The 17,500-nt window shown below is 36.3% G+C and overlaps 1 protein-coding gene across 1 annotated transcript in view; it reads right to left on the reverse strand.

The window, feature by feature from the left end:
* trpc7b (transient receptor potential cation channel, subfamily C, member 7b) overlaps nucleotides 1–17,500 on the reverse strand; it is a gene marked incomplete at its 3' end in the record, with an annotated part of 57,527 nt that overhangs the window by 1,669 nt on the left and 38,358 nt on the right. Inside the window, exons 7-9 of the mRNA XM_079630779.1 lie at nucleotides 15,092–15,356; nucleotides 1,698–1,893; nucleotides 414–635 (exon numbers count right to left, since the gene is read on the reverse strand). Coding sequence (XP_079486905.1) covers nucleotides 414–635; nucleotides 1,698–1,893; nucleotides 15,092–15,356 — 683 coding nt within the window. The remainder of the gene's footprint in view (nucleotides 1–413; nucleotides 636–1,697; nucleotides 1,894–15,091; nucleotides 15,357–17,500) is intronic.

The following is a 17,500-nucleotide window of genomic DNA, read 5'->3' on the forward strand; positions in this document are numbered from 1 at the left end:
TATATATATATATATATATATATATATATATATATATATATATATTTATTTATTTTTTATATAAATTAAAAATATATTTCTAATAGAATCATAGATTTTTAATAGAAAAATATGGTAAAATAGTAAAGTGTAATATTTCAATTATATGTTATTTATAATATAGAATATTACACTTTACTATTTTACCATATGCATATTCTATACAAAACCTAATTCCTTCCCACACTCTGTGCTTCAGTGTAAACTCTCTTCAGGATCCTGCATTATTCTACAGACATCTCTACACGATCATTTCCATTTAAAAGATTTGAATGAAAGTCCTTCTGCATCCTAAGCAGATGCAAACCTGTCGACGGATTAAACCAGAGAAATGAGGTTTAGGTTTAGTGTGTAAGTATAGGATTGTGCTTCACCTTCGGCCGTGAATTGAGCATGCCCATCTCCAGCTCGTTGCTATGCCGATGACCTTTGCCCTTGCACAGTCGTATAAGCCAGGACTTGACTCGGATGATCAGGTAGTAGAAGGATTTGGGGGTGGGCACCAGGTTATACGGGACAGGCAACGTCCGTCCCTCATCGAAATACGACAGCCAGAGTTTAGCACGAGCAAACTTCCACTCCACATCAGCGTCTTCCTGCAGAGAGCCAGACATTCAGCTCCAGCGTGAACACACACATCATATCATTCATTTCGGGAGCGTATACGTCAATAATGTGAAGTAAAACACTTTCATATCTGATGTTGCTGGTCAGCAGTGCGGGCATGGTAACTGATTATATCTGGATTACATAATCAGATTACAGAAATTAAGCACTTTATTGGTCAATTTATCCCCAACTTGTTTTGTCTTTTTTTTTTTTGTCAGTCAAACCCATTTGGCCTAAATTTAGATTAAATTAATATTTACTTAAACTATCCCTGAGGTTTTGAAGTAAAAATGTCAATAATTGATCAACACAGTTCTCTGTCACATTCACATGCAGGTCGACAAATACAATATTTATTTTTTTTAGTATTCAAATGTTTTATTTTGATTGTTTTAATTAGAAATTAGAGATTTAATTATATATTAACTCACAACCCCCTGCAGTTTAGTAATGTTTAATGCACTTAAAATTAATAATTATTATTATTATTTCATGTTTTGAATTATTAATTCAAATTTGCAATTTCCTTGCAATAATTGCAAACATGCAATTATTATTTCAATTATTATTTCAACTGCATTACTCCTATTCACTTCATGTTGTTTAATAAAGAAAAATATGTTCTTTCTCTTCGCATTTTATATCAATATGGTAGTGGAGTTAGGTCAAAAGTAATAAAAAAAAGTGTAATCTAATAATCACTAACTATTTTTGTCATGTAATTTGTAATCACACTGTAAAAAAATATTTTCATGATTTGTTATCACAGCTTTTTATCTTTTGTCAAATCAACTTCGATAACTAATGTGTGAAGATAACATAATATTTTGAGTTTCTGTTTATTAAACCATTCTTCTTCATTGTATTAACTCAAATTTTGAATTACAACGAATTAAAACATTTTAAGGTAACAAGGTAACTTGCTTTTTTAAGTTAAACCAATTTTTTTTTTTTTTTTTACAGTGAGTGATGTACTACAATTTTAAGTAATCTTCCCAGAACTGTTTTCCGGTAAATGTATCTTGCTTTAAAGAGGCTTTTGCCCGTACCTCTATTTCCTGGTAGGAGCTGTTGATCATGGCGATCAGCATGTTGAGGAGAACCACCACCATCGTGACGTTATAAACCCCGTACAGCACGTAACCGATGTTCTCAATGAACTTATGGTCATACTTCAGAACCACAGAAATCACCTCGGAGAGCCCGAAGATGGACCAGAACAGAGTCTTGAAGCTCTCCTCAACCCTGCAACACACACGGGTCAGAGGAACACGTCACTGCTCAGATCCCTCGCTTCCACGGCTCAATCTAATCAACTGAGCTTTCTCAGCAAACTTCATTTCAAAATGATACTTTAGACACTCATTTCATTTAGTGGTCCAAAACTTAACTTAACTTGGTCCAAAAAAAAAAAAAAAAAAAAATCCGAAGACAAAACCATACAAAGTAAATATATTTTGGGTAACACTCTACAATAAGGTCCCATTAGTTTATGTAACTAACTAACTAACTAACTATACCTAACTAACTAACTAACTAACTAACTAACTAACTAACTAACTAACTAACTAACTAACTAACAATAAGCAGCAATACATTTGTTACAGTATTTATCAATAATCATATACGTAACTGTTCATTGTTCCTTCATGTTAACTCGGGTCCATTAAATGACAGATATAAGTTTTGATTTTAACAATGCATAAGTAAATGTTGAAATAACATCAACTTATAGGAATATAAATGCTTTAGATGTATTTTCCATTGCTAGTTCATATTAATTAATTAATATTATTATAACATTATTATATATATTCATTATTAATGGTAACAAATGGAACCGTATTGATAAGTGTTACCAGATTATTTATTTTAAAAACCAAGCCAAAATGTTACTTGTAAGAAAAATTTTAGCAACATGTTGACCATAAACAAATGAAATAAGAACTCTAACTTGAGATTAGTCAATGTTTAATTTAGTTTACTAACTATGAATAAAGACAACATAAGATCTTAATGTTTACTGTGAAGTCTTTTTAAAATATGCATCATATGTTCTGCTATGCACTAAAAGACAAACGAACAGAAAAACCGATAGAACTTGCTATATAGTATTGCACTCGAGCGAAATAATACTATTTAAACAAAATTGTTTATTTGATTCTTATTTTATAGTTTTCAGTCAAACTGACCAAAAGAGGTTTAAGCCAGAAACCATGATTTTTAGTGAGGCCAGTATAAAAATACACTCAAAGTTCTATACGGAACATCTAGGGGTTCCGCAGGCGCTTCATATAGAACTTCTCATAGGGGTTCCATCTTGGCATCATTTTATGGATTTAGTTTTAATTAATTTTGCTTTAATTAATTTGTAATTGTACAGGTGAAACTCAAAAAATTAGAATATGGTGCAAAAGTTCATTTATTTCAGTAATTCAACTTAAAAGGTGAAACTAATATATTATATAGACTCATTACATGCAAAGTGAGATATTTCAAGCCTTTATTTGTTATCATTTTTATGGCTTACAGCTTATGAAAACCTTTTCACAATATTTTGAATTTGGGGTTTTCTGTAAGCCATAATCATCAAAATTATAACAAATAAAGGCTTGAAATGTCTCACATGTAATGAGTCTATATAATATATTAGTTTCACATTTTAAGTTCAATTACTGACAAAAATGAACTTTTGCATCATATTCTCATTTTTCCAGTTTCACCTGTAATTAAATTGTATGAATTAAACATCTTGTAAACACTTATCACTAGAATTTTTTTTAAATAACTGGTTAAACATTAAAAATAGCAATCATTTATGGCATAAAGCGTTCTTTAACATTGAGTCAAGAACCCCAAAGTTCAACATAGAACCCCATTGAACCTTTTTTCTAAGAACGATGCACTTTAAATAATTAAAATGTCAATTAACTATACATTTTTTTTTTTATTTTTTTTTTGAGTGCAGAAACAACTGAGAAAGTTGCTGAAATGTATCGATGCGCAGACGGAGAGAGTGTTAATAAACAGTTTTTGAGCAGTTTTGACCTCGTCTGAAGCTCTAGAGGAGACTCGTGTGAGATCCGGCAGATCTCCGAGATTGTGCCGTCTGGAAACATTGTTATTCCGTCTGCACCTGTTTCTGAACAAGCGCTGCATTCATGAGCTGAAGGACTGCAGAATGAAGATGATGAATCATCCAGTGCTTCAGACCAGCTCGCGGTCTGCTCAATAATGCATTTGTGTTGTGTTTGTGTTTTAATGCTGAACTCATGCAGTGGACACACACAGTCAAGGTCTCGCTCGCTCCGCACCGCTCTGCATTTTTACACAGAATGCTGGAAAATAAATCACCAGCATCTACAAGTAAGGTGTGCATTGTGACAAATTAAACACCTTTTTCAATTCTCTGTAATGCATCTGGGTACTTTACTTTTGTGTTAATTTGTAATTCTCATTAGACAATTATTCATTTTAATATTTTACAATTTAAATGATATATAATTGTGTTTTTCACATTACAATACTGCAAAAGTTGGAGTAAACGCACTTAATTTAATCAAATTAATGGTAAAAAATAGCTTTCATTTCTTTATGCACGATATAAATGTCTTTATTATGGTTTTGGGGGGAAATATGAGCAGATTCTCACAGATATTATTTCACTCTCACATGTGATTTAACGACAATTAAATCTTATTACATATTTTCCATATTAAACATAATTGCATTCACTTTTCTTCAATTTTTTCATTATGAGTATAATACTCAACGTTTTCCTTCTTTTAATTTAAACCTCTCTGTTTCACAAAGGCTCTCGTTTATTATTAAAATATCTAGATGTGGTTTTGAGTTTCTATCTTTCAGACGGTAGGTATATTATAGCCATGAGCAACCGGCTTTATTAACATGTAAATCGTATTATAAAGACAGTATTCAAAAAATAATCCACCTAAGAACTTCTGTTATGATTTTCTTCTCTTTCTCTCTTTCTATATTCCCTCATAAATGATATCCCCTTCTCTTTATTGTTCTTAATGACACTTCTTTTCCACTCGTCTCTCCTGTTTTCCATGCATTTGTCTGCCTCTGGAGAAAGACTCACTCGTCAATATTAGATGCCATCAAAAATGATGAAATGATCTTGTCTCTTCAATATGAAGCATTTTCCTCTGTGTGATTCAGTTCCTCCATCATTCTTCACAAGATCAAAACACATTAAGTGTGTGTGTGTGTGTGTGTGTGTGTGTGTGTGTGTGTGTGTGTGTGTGTGTGTGTGTGTGTGTGGGTTTCCCCAAGCTGCCTTGCGCGCAGCACGATTTTATTCCCGCTTTCTAGGCAGCCTGGATACCATAGACCATATTTTGGCCTCAGCGAGGGGACCAATCACAGAGCGGGGAGGGAGCAGCGAGGCGATGACGACGTCTATGCGACACACCGCAGCAGTTTGTTTATATCAACATGTGCACTGCAGATTTACCTTCTACCCTCATGTTTGTCTTGCACAACCGGCAATAGTCGCTGAACGCCATCGTGTACTCATAAATCTATGACCCATCGTCTTCTTCCTCGTCGAATTTCTGTCGCTCTACATACGTCATCTGGTATAATGGAAACGATTGGCTATGAGCTACGTACAGGCGCATTTGATAGACATTCGTATAGCGCCCAATAAACGGCTCTGGGCATTCGTAAACCACGCCTCAAATACGAGAAAATGAACATGTGGTTCCCAGACCACGTCTCAATGAGACGCGGTCTGACGTTAGCCAGGCTACGACAACGATGTACTAAAAACGGAAATGTTTTTCCGTAGCGTTATCAAAACTGATCCCCGTTCACACAGATCTGCGAAAACGACTAAAAACGCTGTATTCTGCTGCCAGGCCAGTTGCCAAACTTGCACTTTGAAGCCCGTTTTCAAACGTTTACGTTTTCAGGCCCCAAAAACGCTTTTGTGTAAATTACTGTAAGTTTTCCGTTGTGTAAACGGCCCCTAAATTTGACAAAGGCTACATCTACACGAATCGGATACATTTCAAAACGCATCTTTTTCTTTAGGTTTTGTCCTTCTGTCCACAGTGTTTTTGTCCTGTTTATTGGAGAAGTTCTTTCAAGGGATGAATTTGAAAACGTGTTGTAGTGTGTACTGTGAAAACAAATCTGTCAGTGTGGGCTCAATCTCAATCATCATGTCCTCTTCGGAGACAGCTGACTGTGGAGGAGGCGCACGGCAAAAGCTTTCAACGTCTTCGAAGCTAATCAACTTCACAGAAGTCTACAGAACAGCTTCTCAACTTGTTTTGCTCAGATGTGTGTCTGTGTGTCTTAGTAACTAATCCGTTGCATGGTCCTAAATCGCACAAACACACACACACAGAAGCATTCAACTCTATATTTATATATATATTTTCTTTGCACTGTTCTCTCTGCTTCTCTCCTTTGTGTTTCACAGAATAACTTCACAGTGATGTTTAAAGAGGCAGGCAGAGAGACTCTTTCTAACACACACACACACACACACACACACACACACACACACACACACACCAGGTTTCAGTTTTGTGTTCGTTTCTCTTCCTTTGCTTTGCGCCCACAGACTGGGCAAGAAAATCTTCTCCTCTCTCTATATTTGTAATTTATTTATGGATAACCCCTTGAGATGAACCATCTCATTTTCGAGGGGGTCCTTACAATACAAAGAAACCAACATCATAATAGAAATCATCATTAAAGTAAATACAACACAAGACTGTAACAAACATTTAGATACATGGATATTCATACACACACACACACACACACACACTAACAATTCTCCCACAAGCCCAGTCCCCTCCCTTTTGGCCCAAACCATAATCAAAGACAATCGGTGAACCATCTGCGAAAATGCAAATCCAAAATCAAGGTATAAATATGCTTACCCACTTTCATATACACATAAAAATATTATAATAGTAGTAACAATAAATTGATCAAATAAAAAGAAGGGATCAGAAACAAGAACACAATGTTTGTGTTCAATATATTTCTCTCTTTCTTAAAATATCATACATATATTAAACAGCCGTAGTCTGACGTTCACTCCCCTGTGTTTACAGGAATAGCTCTCATGTCTTCTGCTTCGTCAGGTCTTTAACGTTTATATTTGATTCATTTAGCAGATGCTTCTTGAATCGATTTACTAACGAGCTCCGGCGATTCATCTGAACCAAACCGCCAGTGAACCTCAGGGTTTTTGGCTCTGACCCAGAATGCAAATGAGGGGGCGGGGTCTTGAAAACTGTCCAGAAAAATGACCTATGAAAAAAAAAATAGTTCCTCGACATCCCAAAGCTGCTCTATAGGACTGAGATCTGGTGACTGTGGAGGCCGTGTGAGTTTAGTGAACTCATTGTCATGCTCAAGAAACCAGTTAGAGATGATTTGAGCTTTGTGACGGTATGTTCTCCTGCTGGAAGTATCAGAAGATGATACACTGTGGTCATAAAGAGATGGACATGTTCAGCAATAATACTCAGGTAGACTGAGATGTTTAATCGATGCTCAGTTTGTACTAAAGGGTGCAAAGTGTGCCAAAAAATATCTTCTACACCATTAAACCAGCAGCAGGAGCCTAAACTGATGATACAAGACCGGATGATCAAGCTTTCATTGTGTTTACGCCAAACTCTGACCCGTCACCTGACCGTCTGAATGCTGAAGCAGAAATCAAGACTCAGAGCAGGAGACGTTTCTCCAATCTTCTGTCGTCTAATGTTGGTGAGCCCGTGCGAATCGTATCCTCAGTTCTGCTTCAAGCTTCAACATGTTGTGTGTTCAGAGATGCTCTTCTGCAGACTCGACTGACACGAGAGCTTATTTGAGTCACTGTTGCCTTTATCGAGAAGAGCCATGGGATTTTATACTGGCCTCACTAACACCTCTTCCAGCAGAAACTGGGTTTCCCCATTCAGGACGTCTCCCATCCAGCCCTGCTTATCTTCAGTGGGCAACCAGTCGTGGGCTACAGGGTGATACGGCTGCTGGCTTGTGTGTGAAAATCCCAGTAGATCAGCAGTTTCTTAACATTTTAACACCAGCAACAATCACGCCACATTCAAAGTCTCTAAAATGTGATTCAGCAGATCCTCTTGATCATCTCTACATGCCTGAATCATGCATTGAGTTGTAGATGTTTGCATTCATGAGCTTTGAACAGGTGTCCTAATAAAGTAGAGTGTGAGTGTGTGTGTGTGTGTGTGTGTGTGTGTGTGTGTGTGTGTGTGTGTGTGTGTGTGTGTGTGTGTGTGTGTGTGTGTGTGTGTGTGTGTGTGTGTGTGTGTGTGTGTGTGTGTGTGTGTGTGTGTGTGTGTGTGTAGCTGAATGCATTTTCAAATAATTCGTCAAAAAAGTCCTTGACTGACAGACAGCCTCAGGACTGACATTTTTCAAGACTTGTCCCCCCTCCACACACACACACACACACACACCCACAAGTTTATTTAAAAAGACTCAATGAGAGAAATCCTGGGCTCAAATGAACTCTCCTCACACACAGAGCATGTTATCTGATCGATGTGGTTCAGCTTCTGCCAGCGGGAGAGTTGTGGCTTTTCTCTCCTGGTTGACATTCTCACTCATTCTGTCCATTCCTGTCTCCCCGTTTCCTCTCGTTCTCCAACTCTGCAGGGTTTGCACTTCTACACTCCAGTGTTGCGCTCTCTCGCTCTCTCTCCCTCTCTCTCTCTCTCTCTCGCCCTCTCTCGCCCTCTCTCGCCTTCTCGCCCTCTCTCTCTCTCTCTCTCTCTCTCTCTCTCTCTCGCGCTCTCTCGCTCTCTCTCCCTCTCTCTCTCTCCCTCTCCCTCTCCATCTCTCTCTCTCTCTCTCTCTCTCTCTCGGCTGAATTCACTGAACAGTGAGGCTACTTGACTCAAGTAACTTGAGCATGTTTGAGGATTCATTTTTTCATTCTTATTCTTTTTAGTGCAAACCTTCTTTGTGTAAATTAGTCTCAGTGTTGATTGAGCCTCATTCACTAAACTAACACACATCCTAACACTCAGAACGACACGCGAGATGGGGACGGCCATGGCGTGCAATTACTTCCAGCACATTTTGCGGCAGGTTTGCATTAACTGATCTGAATAACGCCTGCAGTGATAAAGACACTAAAACAGACGGCGCATGCAAAGACATGATGCTATTAGTTTAACCTCTTCTTTCTCATATTTATATATAACATGCATCTAGATCCATCGCACAAACTCAACTAAAACTGAAGAAAAAAAAAAATGAAAACATTTGGTTAACTGAAATAATGCTGAAATAAAATATAAATATTATATGAAAGTCTAATAAAAGAAAAAAAAGAAAAACACTAAGCAAAAATTAGAAATGTTGCAACTAACTGAAATAAGTTCAAGCTGAAGCACTACAATTACTAACTGAAAATAAACAATAATAATAAAACTGAAATAAAATAAATTAAACCTAAAAAATAACACAAAAAATGACAAACACATAACAAAATAAACAATGAAAACATTTAAAATAAAAGCTAATTCAAAATATGAATGAAACGTAAATATTAATGGAGATATTTCACCCCAAACTCAAATATTAGGATCTCAATGGGCTTTATTTTAGTTATGTTTTATGATTATGATATGATAGCAAACCATCTCTCGCTCTTGACAAGTGTCAGTGTGTTTGTGTGATCAGTGTGTGCTGTGCCGCTGTCTTTCGCCAGCACTTCTTCAATAATGTCCACACACACACACACACACACGAGCCCGAGACAGATCATTATCACATCCAACTGCATCACACACTCGTGAGACACTGAGCGGTAGAGAGACTGCACGCAGGCACACACACACACACACACACACACACACACACACACACACACACACACACACACGAGTATCTGTGGTCTAACCTTCAAGGCTTGTTAGCAAACCCGTGTGTGTTTCCACATGCTGGATCTCAGAGCAAACTGTCTGCCGTTCATTTCCCATAATTCACTGCTGCACATCACACTGAACCCAGAGAAAGATGGTGGACAGAAAAAAAAGGGTTATTATCGTTTACTAAAACTATTAAAAACATTTCTGTTAACTAAAATAAAGCTTAAACAGAATAAAATATAAAAATTGGTTGAAAAAGTTTAAACGAAAATTAGAAATGTTGCCTGAAATAACTTAAGTTCAAGCACTAATATTATTACCTGGAAATCAATAATAGCTAAAACTAACTAAAGCTAAAACTGAAATAAAAACATATTAGACCTCAATATATATAAAAAAATATTAACAAGCAATATAAAAAAAGACAAACAAATAAAATGACAAAAACACAAAACAAAATTACTAAAAAATTAACTAAAATTAAATAATTAAAAATTTATTTTTAAAATATTATATAATAAGCTAATAAAAAGCTAATTCAAAATATCAATAAAAACTTAAATAACCCCTGAGAAAACATCTGCAAAACAGCAGCAGTTTGAAAAGTTCACGTCAGATATTTACATTAAATCACATTTGCAATGCGGCAAACGTCCACACTATGACATATTTCTGAGCTAAGTGTTCAGTGGGAAATAATTAGCAGTCAGTGTTGCTTCTTTAAATCAAAACTATTCTGTTTTCAAAAAGTCATGCTACAGTAAATCATTAAAAGTAAATATTCAGGGCAGAATCTGTTGAGATTAAAATGTCATGTTGCACAGCTAAACGTCAACTGGCTAAATGTCAACTATACTTTTGAAATTAAAAATCGTCTTTGTTGGGAGAAACGTTGATTCAGAGGTGTAGAAATGTATTATTCACAGCAAATTATGAAAGCAAAAATAATTTCCTCATGCACTGATGAATCACGCACAATAAAACCAGACAATAAAAATAGGATCGACTATATCAGTCATAGTGGTTGTGCAAGCACTTATTTAAGTTCACTGCACGTACTGATAAAATGTATATGAAAATGCATGAACTGATCAAACGTATAGTCTTAATGCACTGGAAATCACTTTGGATAAAAGCAAAATGCATAAATGTGAATGTCCAGCGGTCAGGGGAAGGTGACCAGCACAGTTCGACCTTATCAAACACGATTTGCGCTTATGCATATGCTTCTATCCAAAGTGACTCACATTTTATTCAAGAAATACATTTGATCATTTCATGCGTTCCCTGAATGACCTTGACGTGGTTGGCGCACGCTCGATGTTTCAGGAAAGGTGAAAATGCCTGTTTTTGATGCGTTCTGTTGCTATATTTGAAGTGTCCTATTTACATCTTATACTCTACATTAGGTTTCTGAGGTTAGTTGAGTTCACCTGAGTCTCAGAGGTGTCTGACTGTCTCATGACTAATGAGTTTCACATTCTCCATGTGAACTTTATGAAGAGAGAAGAACCAGATCCACACTGACCTCTGCTGACAACCCTGCACAGCATCATTACATGGAGCTCAATAGAGTTTACCGGACACTAGACTGAGTTTACACATATACACAAACATTTATATAGTCACAAATTAAAGAAAAACATTTAAAGGGTTAGTTCTCAACAGGACCAGAAAAACATATGAATTTTACATATGATAAAATGTTCAGTGCAGGTGTTTTTGAGACTGAGAATGAGGATGTTTTTTGTGAAAGCATGGGGCTAATTTTTTGGACTTTCTGGACATAAATATAATAATAATAATCATCAAAATAACAATAATAATTAATAAAATTCATATATAATTTATTATTACAATAAAATATATATTTGTATATTATATTATAATTTAATAATAATAATTATTATTATTCTTATTATTATTGTTATTATCATTTAATTAATTAATTAATTAATGTATGTATATATATATATTTTATTTATTTATTTATTTATTTATACAGTATATACTGTATGTATAAATGAATTAAACAACAATATTATATAAATAATAATGACATTATTAAATGATATTATAATTTAATAATAATAATAGTTTATCATTATTTAATTCATTCATTAATACAGTATGAAAAACTTAAAAAATTCAACAATACAAATATTATATAAATTATTATCATTATTACCTAATTTATTAATTGTATTAATAAATTTTGTGTCCTGGCAGGAGTGTTGGGATGAACATGTAAAATGTCCTGCAGCCCGGCAAGGTTTGATTTGCTACAGTGTTTTTGGGGAAGGTTCCCGGGCCCGTGGCGGGCGTCACGTCACCGTCTTAAAGTGTTTTTAGGGGAAGGTTCCCGGGCCCGTGGCGGGCGTCACACGTCACCGTTACAGTGTTTTTAGGGGGAAGGTCTTCGGACCCGTGGCGGGCGTCACACGTCACCGTTACAGTGTTTTTAGGGGAAGGTTCCCGGGCCCGTGGCAGGCGTCACACGTCACCGTTACAGTGTTTTTAGGGGAAGGTTCCCGGGCCCGTGGCAGGCGTCACACGTTACCGCGTTACAGTGTTTTTATAGGAAGGTTCTCAGGCCCGTGGCTGGCGTCACGTCACCGTCTTAAAGTGTTTTTAGGGGAAGGTTCTCAGGCCCGTGGCTGGCGTCACGTCACCGTCTTAAAGTGTTTTTAGGGGAAGGTTCTCAGGCCCGTGGCTGGCGTCACGTCACCGTCTTAAAGTGTTTTTAGGGGAAGGTTCTCAGGCCCGTGGCTGGCGTCACGTCACCGTCTTAAAGTGTTTTTAGGGGAAGGTTCTCGGGCCCGTGGCAGGCGTCACACGTCACCGTGTTACAGTGTTGGGCCTCCACATCAAGCTTGAGCTTTTGGCGGTTCAGAGACGGCTCATTGATTACATCTGCCCTGCAGCTCTTACAGTCCTAAACCATCTCCACCTCAGCAGGACGCCCTGTGATGTGTGCCGAATGATTAAAATCAACGCCTTCTCTGACAGCCTGAGATACGTCGATGGGACGCCGTCACTCCTCCCGCACTTAGAGGCATCACGGAGGAGCATAACCATGGCAACGCTAACCGGGTTTCCGTGGGCCGTTACGGGCCGGTAGCTGGCGATCACGTTTAATCAGCATGCTAATCTCCCACCTACAGCGCGCACACACACACACACACATCACAATCAGTGCCAAACGACCATCTGAAGACACATTACTGCCAAACACCAGTGAGAGCTTTTAAATCTGCCACTGTATTGTCTGGTGTGCCACATTTCGCCTATGACAATAGCGTAATTGTGATTTTGGTAACGATGTGGAAGCTGACATTGTCACTCAAAAACTGGCCTTGAAAGTGTATGCTTTCACTAAATGATGCAGATCAGTAGAATGAGGTTAAAATGACCACTATTCAATATGTGGGCCAAAAATGCACCTGTATGAGTTGTTGTCTTATATTTTTATTTAATAGTTAAGCAATGTCACATGAGAAAACTTCTCGTGTTCAATATCAGCATGATTGCAATTTGAAATAAACAGGGTACTGTAATATAGTAAGTTACATTTCAGACACAAAATATTTTTCTGTTTTTGCACTTTCACCAACAAAAATAGACCCAAACAAAGACGCAATTCGACACGGTGCTTCGTTCCTGAATGAGGAACATAATTAATCGTTGTTAAACGAGTCAATGATTCAAGAGTCACTTGCTTCGTTCCTGAATGAATCAATGTTGTTGAACGAGTCAATGATTCAAGAGTCACTTGCTTCGTTCCTGAATGAATCAACGTTGTTGAACGAGTCAATGATTCAAGAGTCACTTGCTTCGTTCCTGAATGAATCAACGTTGTTGAACGAGTCAATGATTCAAGAGTCACTTGCTTCGTTCCTGAATGAATCAGCGTTGTTGAACAAATTGTTTAAATGAATGACTTAATAGGACAGTGACTTGCTTTTTCCTCCATAGTTTTACTTTCATATTTTGTAGAATCATTTAAAAAACAAATGTATCACTTGATATTTCAATATTCAAAATATTACCATAGCATTTATGCAATTGCAATTGTGGTGTAAATAAATGAGTGCTTTAGATGCAGCTTCAAAATATCTCAAAAATGTCTAATTATCATTATCGACAAAATCCCAGAAAATATCGAGGTATAATTATGTCGATATCATACTCCCATAAAAAAAATGTTGTCACGGACGCTTAGTTTTTTTGTTTTGTTTCCAGTAAAAATATTGAAATATTCCTAATTCTAGATGCATTTGAGAACCAAAATGACTTAAAAAATTATCACAATTTTGTATGTTTATGCCTAAAACAAGAAAAAAATCGGCCAATGAGGTCATACAAATAATCTTACAGTACTTCAAAGGGAAAATAATATAATTGTTTGACTCAATTGGCAGTTTTTTTTGTTGTTTTTAAAAAAAAAAATTAGTTTGATATTCTTTTCAGAAAATAAGACCTAATATCTTAAGCCATTTTGCTTTTCTTACAAAATTTCAAGACAAAAATATTGATTTATTTAGGAGAAGTTCTCTATCAGAGGTTTATGATCTTGAGGTTTATAATGAGGAGCCGCTTCGCGCGGTTTATGAGGCGTCTGGACCTTTTAAATGAAGTAGCCGCGCAGGAGAACGGCCCCCGTGAGAACCAACGAACGGCTCGTTCTGTTTGCTTTGAAAGGAAGCCGGGCCGCAGGGATCCCCTTCAAAACCAGCTGACCACAACTTAAAAACCCCATTTACAGAGTGATTTGAAGATTACAGCTGAGCTATTCTATTATAAGCCTGACATATCTGTGTGCCGAATACAAATCAGCACTTACTGCTCCAAAACAGCACTCACGCTAATGTAAGAGAGAGAGAGAGAGAGAGAGAGAGAGAGAGAGAGAGAGAGAGAGAGAGAGCGAGAGAGAGAGAGAGAGAGATGTAATATGTTTAAGTAACATTAATTAAAGTCCCCCTGTGGTGAAAAAGTCAAGTTTTTAATGTTGTTTATATGTCTATGTGGTGTTTTTAATATGCTTCAAGTCAAACCAGTTTCATTACAAGCTGTTCACACATTGGCAATAAAGATAAATTATTAATACATGAAAATCCTTTCATTTTCTGTGTGTGCGTGTCTGTGTGTGTGTGTGTGTATGTGGTTGCCAGGGTGTTGCTATGGCTGTGTGTGTGTCACTCACGTGGTGTAGGCGGGGTTATATTTGGCCCCAAGGTAATATGAGCGTGTTGTGTGTGTGTGTGTGTGTGTGTGTGTGTGTCACTCACGTGGTGAAGGCGGGGTTATATTTGGCCCCCAGGTAATACGAGTGTGTTGAGTGTGTGTGTGTATTTGCAATGGATGTGTGTGTCACTCACGTGGTGAAGGCGGGGTTATATTTGGCCCCCAGGTAATACGAGTGTGTGTGTGTGTGTGTGTCACTCACGTGGTGAAGGTGGGGTTATATTTGGCCCCCAGGTAATACGAGTGTGTGTGTGTGTGTGTGTGTGTGTGTGTGTGTGTGTGTGTGTGTGTGTGTGTGTGTCACTCACGTGGTGAAGGCGGGGTTATATTTGGCCCCCAGGTAATACGAGTACAGGTTGAACATGCCGATCATGAAGGCCACGAACACCATGATGAAGATGACCATGAACTTGAAGATGTCCTTGACGGTTCGGCCCAGGGAGATCTGGAGCGGCCCGAAGCTCTCGTTGGCCGGGAGGATGTAAGCGATGCGAGAGAAGCTCAGGACCACAGCGATGGCGTACAGACCCTCGGAGATGATCTGAGGATCCGACGGCTTCCACCTGTTCCTCGCTGCAACACACACACACACACACACAGACAAGTAATGTCACGTGTGCTCAGGTTTGACTCAAAGAGAATCAGGAGGACGAAGTCAAAGGTGGAAAATGCTAATGAAGACTTTGTTCAGAGATTCTCAGTGAACACAATGAAGATCAAACACACACACACACACACACACACACACACACACACACACACACACACACACACACACACACACACACACATAGCAGTAAAGCTATTTCAAAGATTTCATCAGCATGAAGGTGAAACTAATATATTATATAGACTCATTACATGCAAAGTGAGATATTTCAAGCCTTTATTTGTTATAATTGTGATGATTATGGCTTACAGCTTATGAAAACCTTTTCAAAATATTCTAATTTTGAATTTGGGGTTTTCATAAGCTGTAAGCCATAATCATCAAAATGATAACAAATAAAGGCTTGAAATATATCACTTTGCATGTAATGAGTCTATATAATATATTAGTTTCACCTTTAAAGTTGAATTACTGAAATAAATGAACTTTTGCACCATATTCAAATTTTTCGAGTTTCAGCTGTACTCTTTATATATATTTATATATATGTTGAGTGACTTCAGAGGCTGCGATATCACTTTCACACCAGCAGATGGCAGCATTGATAACAGATATCAGCTCTGGCATCACATTATGTATCTTCATAACTGTCATAATACTGGTTTAGCAGAATGTATTCTGTACACAGGGAATATTTTGAACAACCTACTACTTTTCCCCCCAAAAATTTTTTTTTAGGATTGTTTATATACTATAGTATTTATTAATATTTTGAAATAGCTTTTGTTTTATCTTTTCTCATTTTATCTTTAGTCATTTATATGCGCTTTTGTCGTGTTTTACTTTTATTCTTAAATTTTCTATTTAGCTTTAATTTGCATTTACTTAAGTTGAAGTTGAAGTAGTAAAATTGCTAAAACGACAACTAGTCTTATTACAGTTAGTTGAACAATGCAACGTATCTAATTTTAATTTAGTTTAAAATAATAACAATTTTGATAAAAATTTATAAAAAATAAACTGGGCATATTTTAAAAAAAGTCTAAAACTTAAATTAACACACAAATAATTTCAAATATATAAATAACTACTAATTTGACTAATATAGTACAAAAAATATAATAGTTTTATCAATAATACAAAAATAATATTTATCTAATCTATTTATCTTTTCATCTAATATTTATATTTTGTTTTATTTCAGTTTTTTTCAATTAAGAATTATTTTTTATATTTTTAATAGTTAACAATAACTACACTTGACCTTCCATCAATTCTGGCAAACATGATTTTTTTTTTTTCTCTTTCTGGACTTATACTTTGTAAACTGCCTCCTTACTTATGTTCAGTTCTGACTCTTAAAGTCACCAGGAAATGTAATCTTAGATCATATGGGCAAATCATGTATGATATCCCACGAACGCGAACTGTCTTCGGTGAAAGTGCCTTTAAAGTTTGTGCATCTTTTTCCTGGTATAAATTGCAGAATCAGCTCAAATTAGACTATTTACCCATTTAAAATGAGGATAAAGGACTATTGAGCACTAAATGCACATGTGCTGTTACTGAGCACTGCTGGTGATTATGTTGAGATTATGTTAAATTGCCAAAATGTCTTTTTCTGTTAAATGTTTGTATATGTATTTTTAATATAAAACCATTATTCTGCTGTGTTGGCCAGGACTCCCTTGAAAAATACATTCTGAATCTCAATGGGATTACTTCCTGGTAAACTATAGGTAAATAAAATAAAATTTATATACAGTATTAAATGCTATTATACATTTATAATTATGTAATAGGTACTTTTACCATCAAGCAGCATCTCAACCATTTGGTAGAGGTCTATATTTAAAAAACTGGGTGGTATATAATTATTTATTTTTATTAATTGTGTTATTAGTGCCCCATTAACCTAAAAAATTCAAACAAGTAATTTTTACATTGTTTTTTTCTTGGAGTGAACATTAAAGAGTTAAATTACCAATATTTTATAGCTAATTAAGCAGTTTAATACTTGAATATTAGGCAATAGCCTACATTTAAGTTAAGGCAGGACACATGAGTTTCATCTAATCTATTATTGCTCAGAAGTAATATACAGCAG

Source organism: Phoxinus phoxinus, assembly GCF_949152265.1.
Source record: "Phoxinus phoxinus genome assembly, chromosome: 12".
NCBI lineage: Eukaryota > Metazoa > Chordata > Actinopteri > Cypriniformes > Leuciscidae > Phoxinus > Phoxinus phoxinus.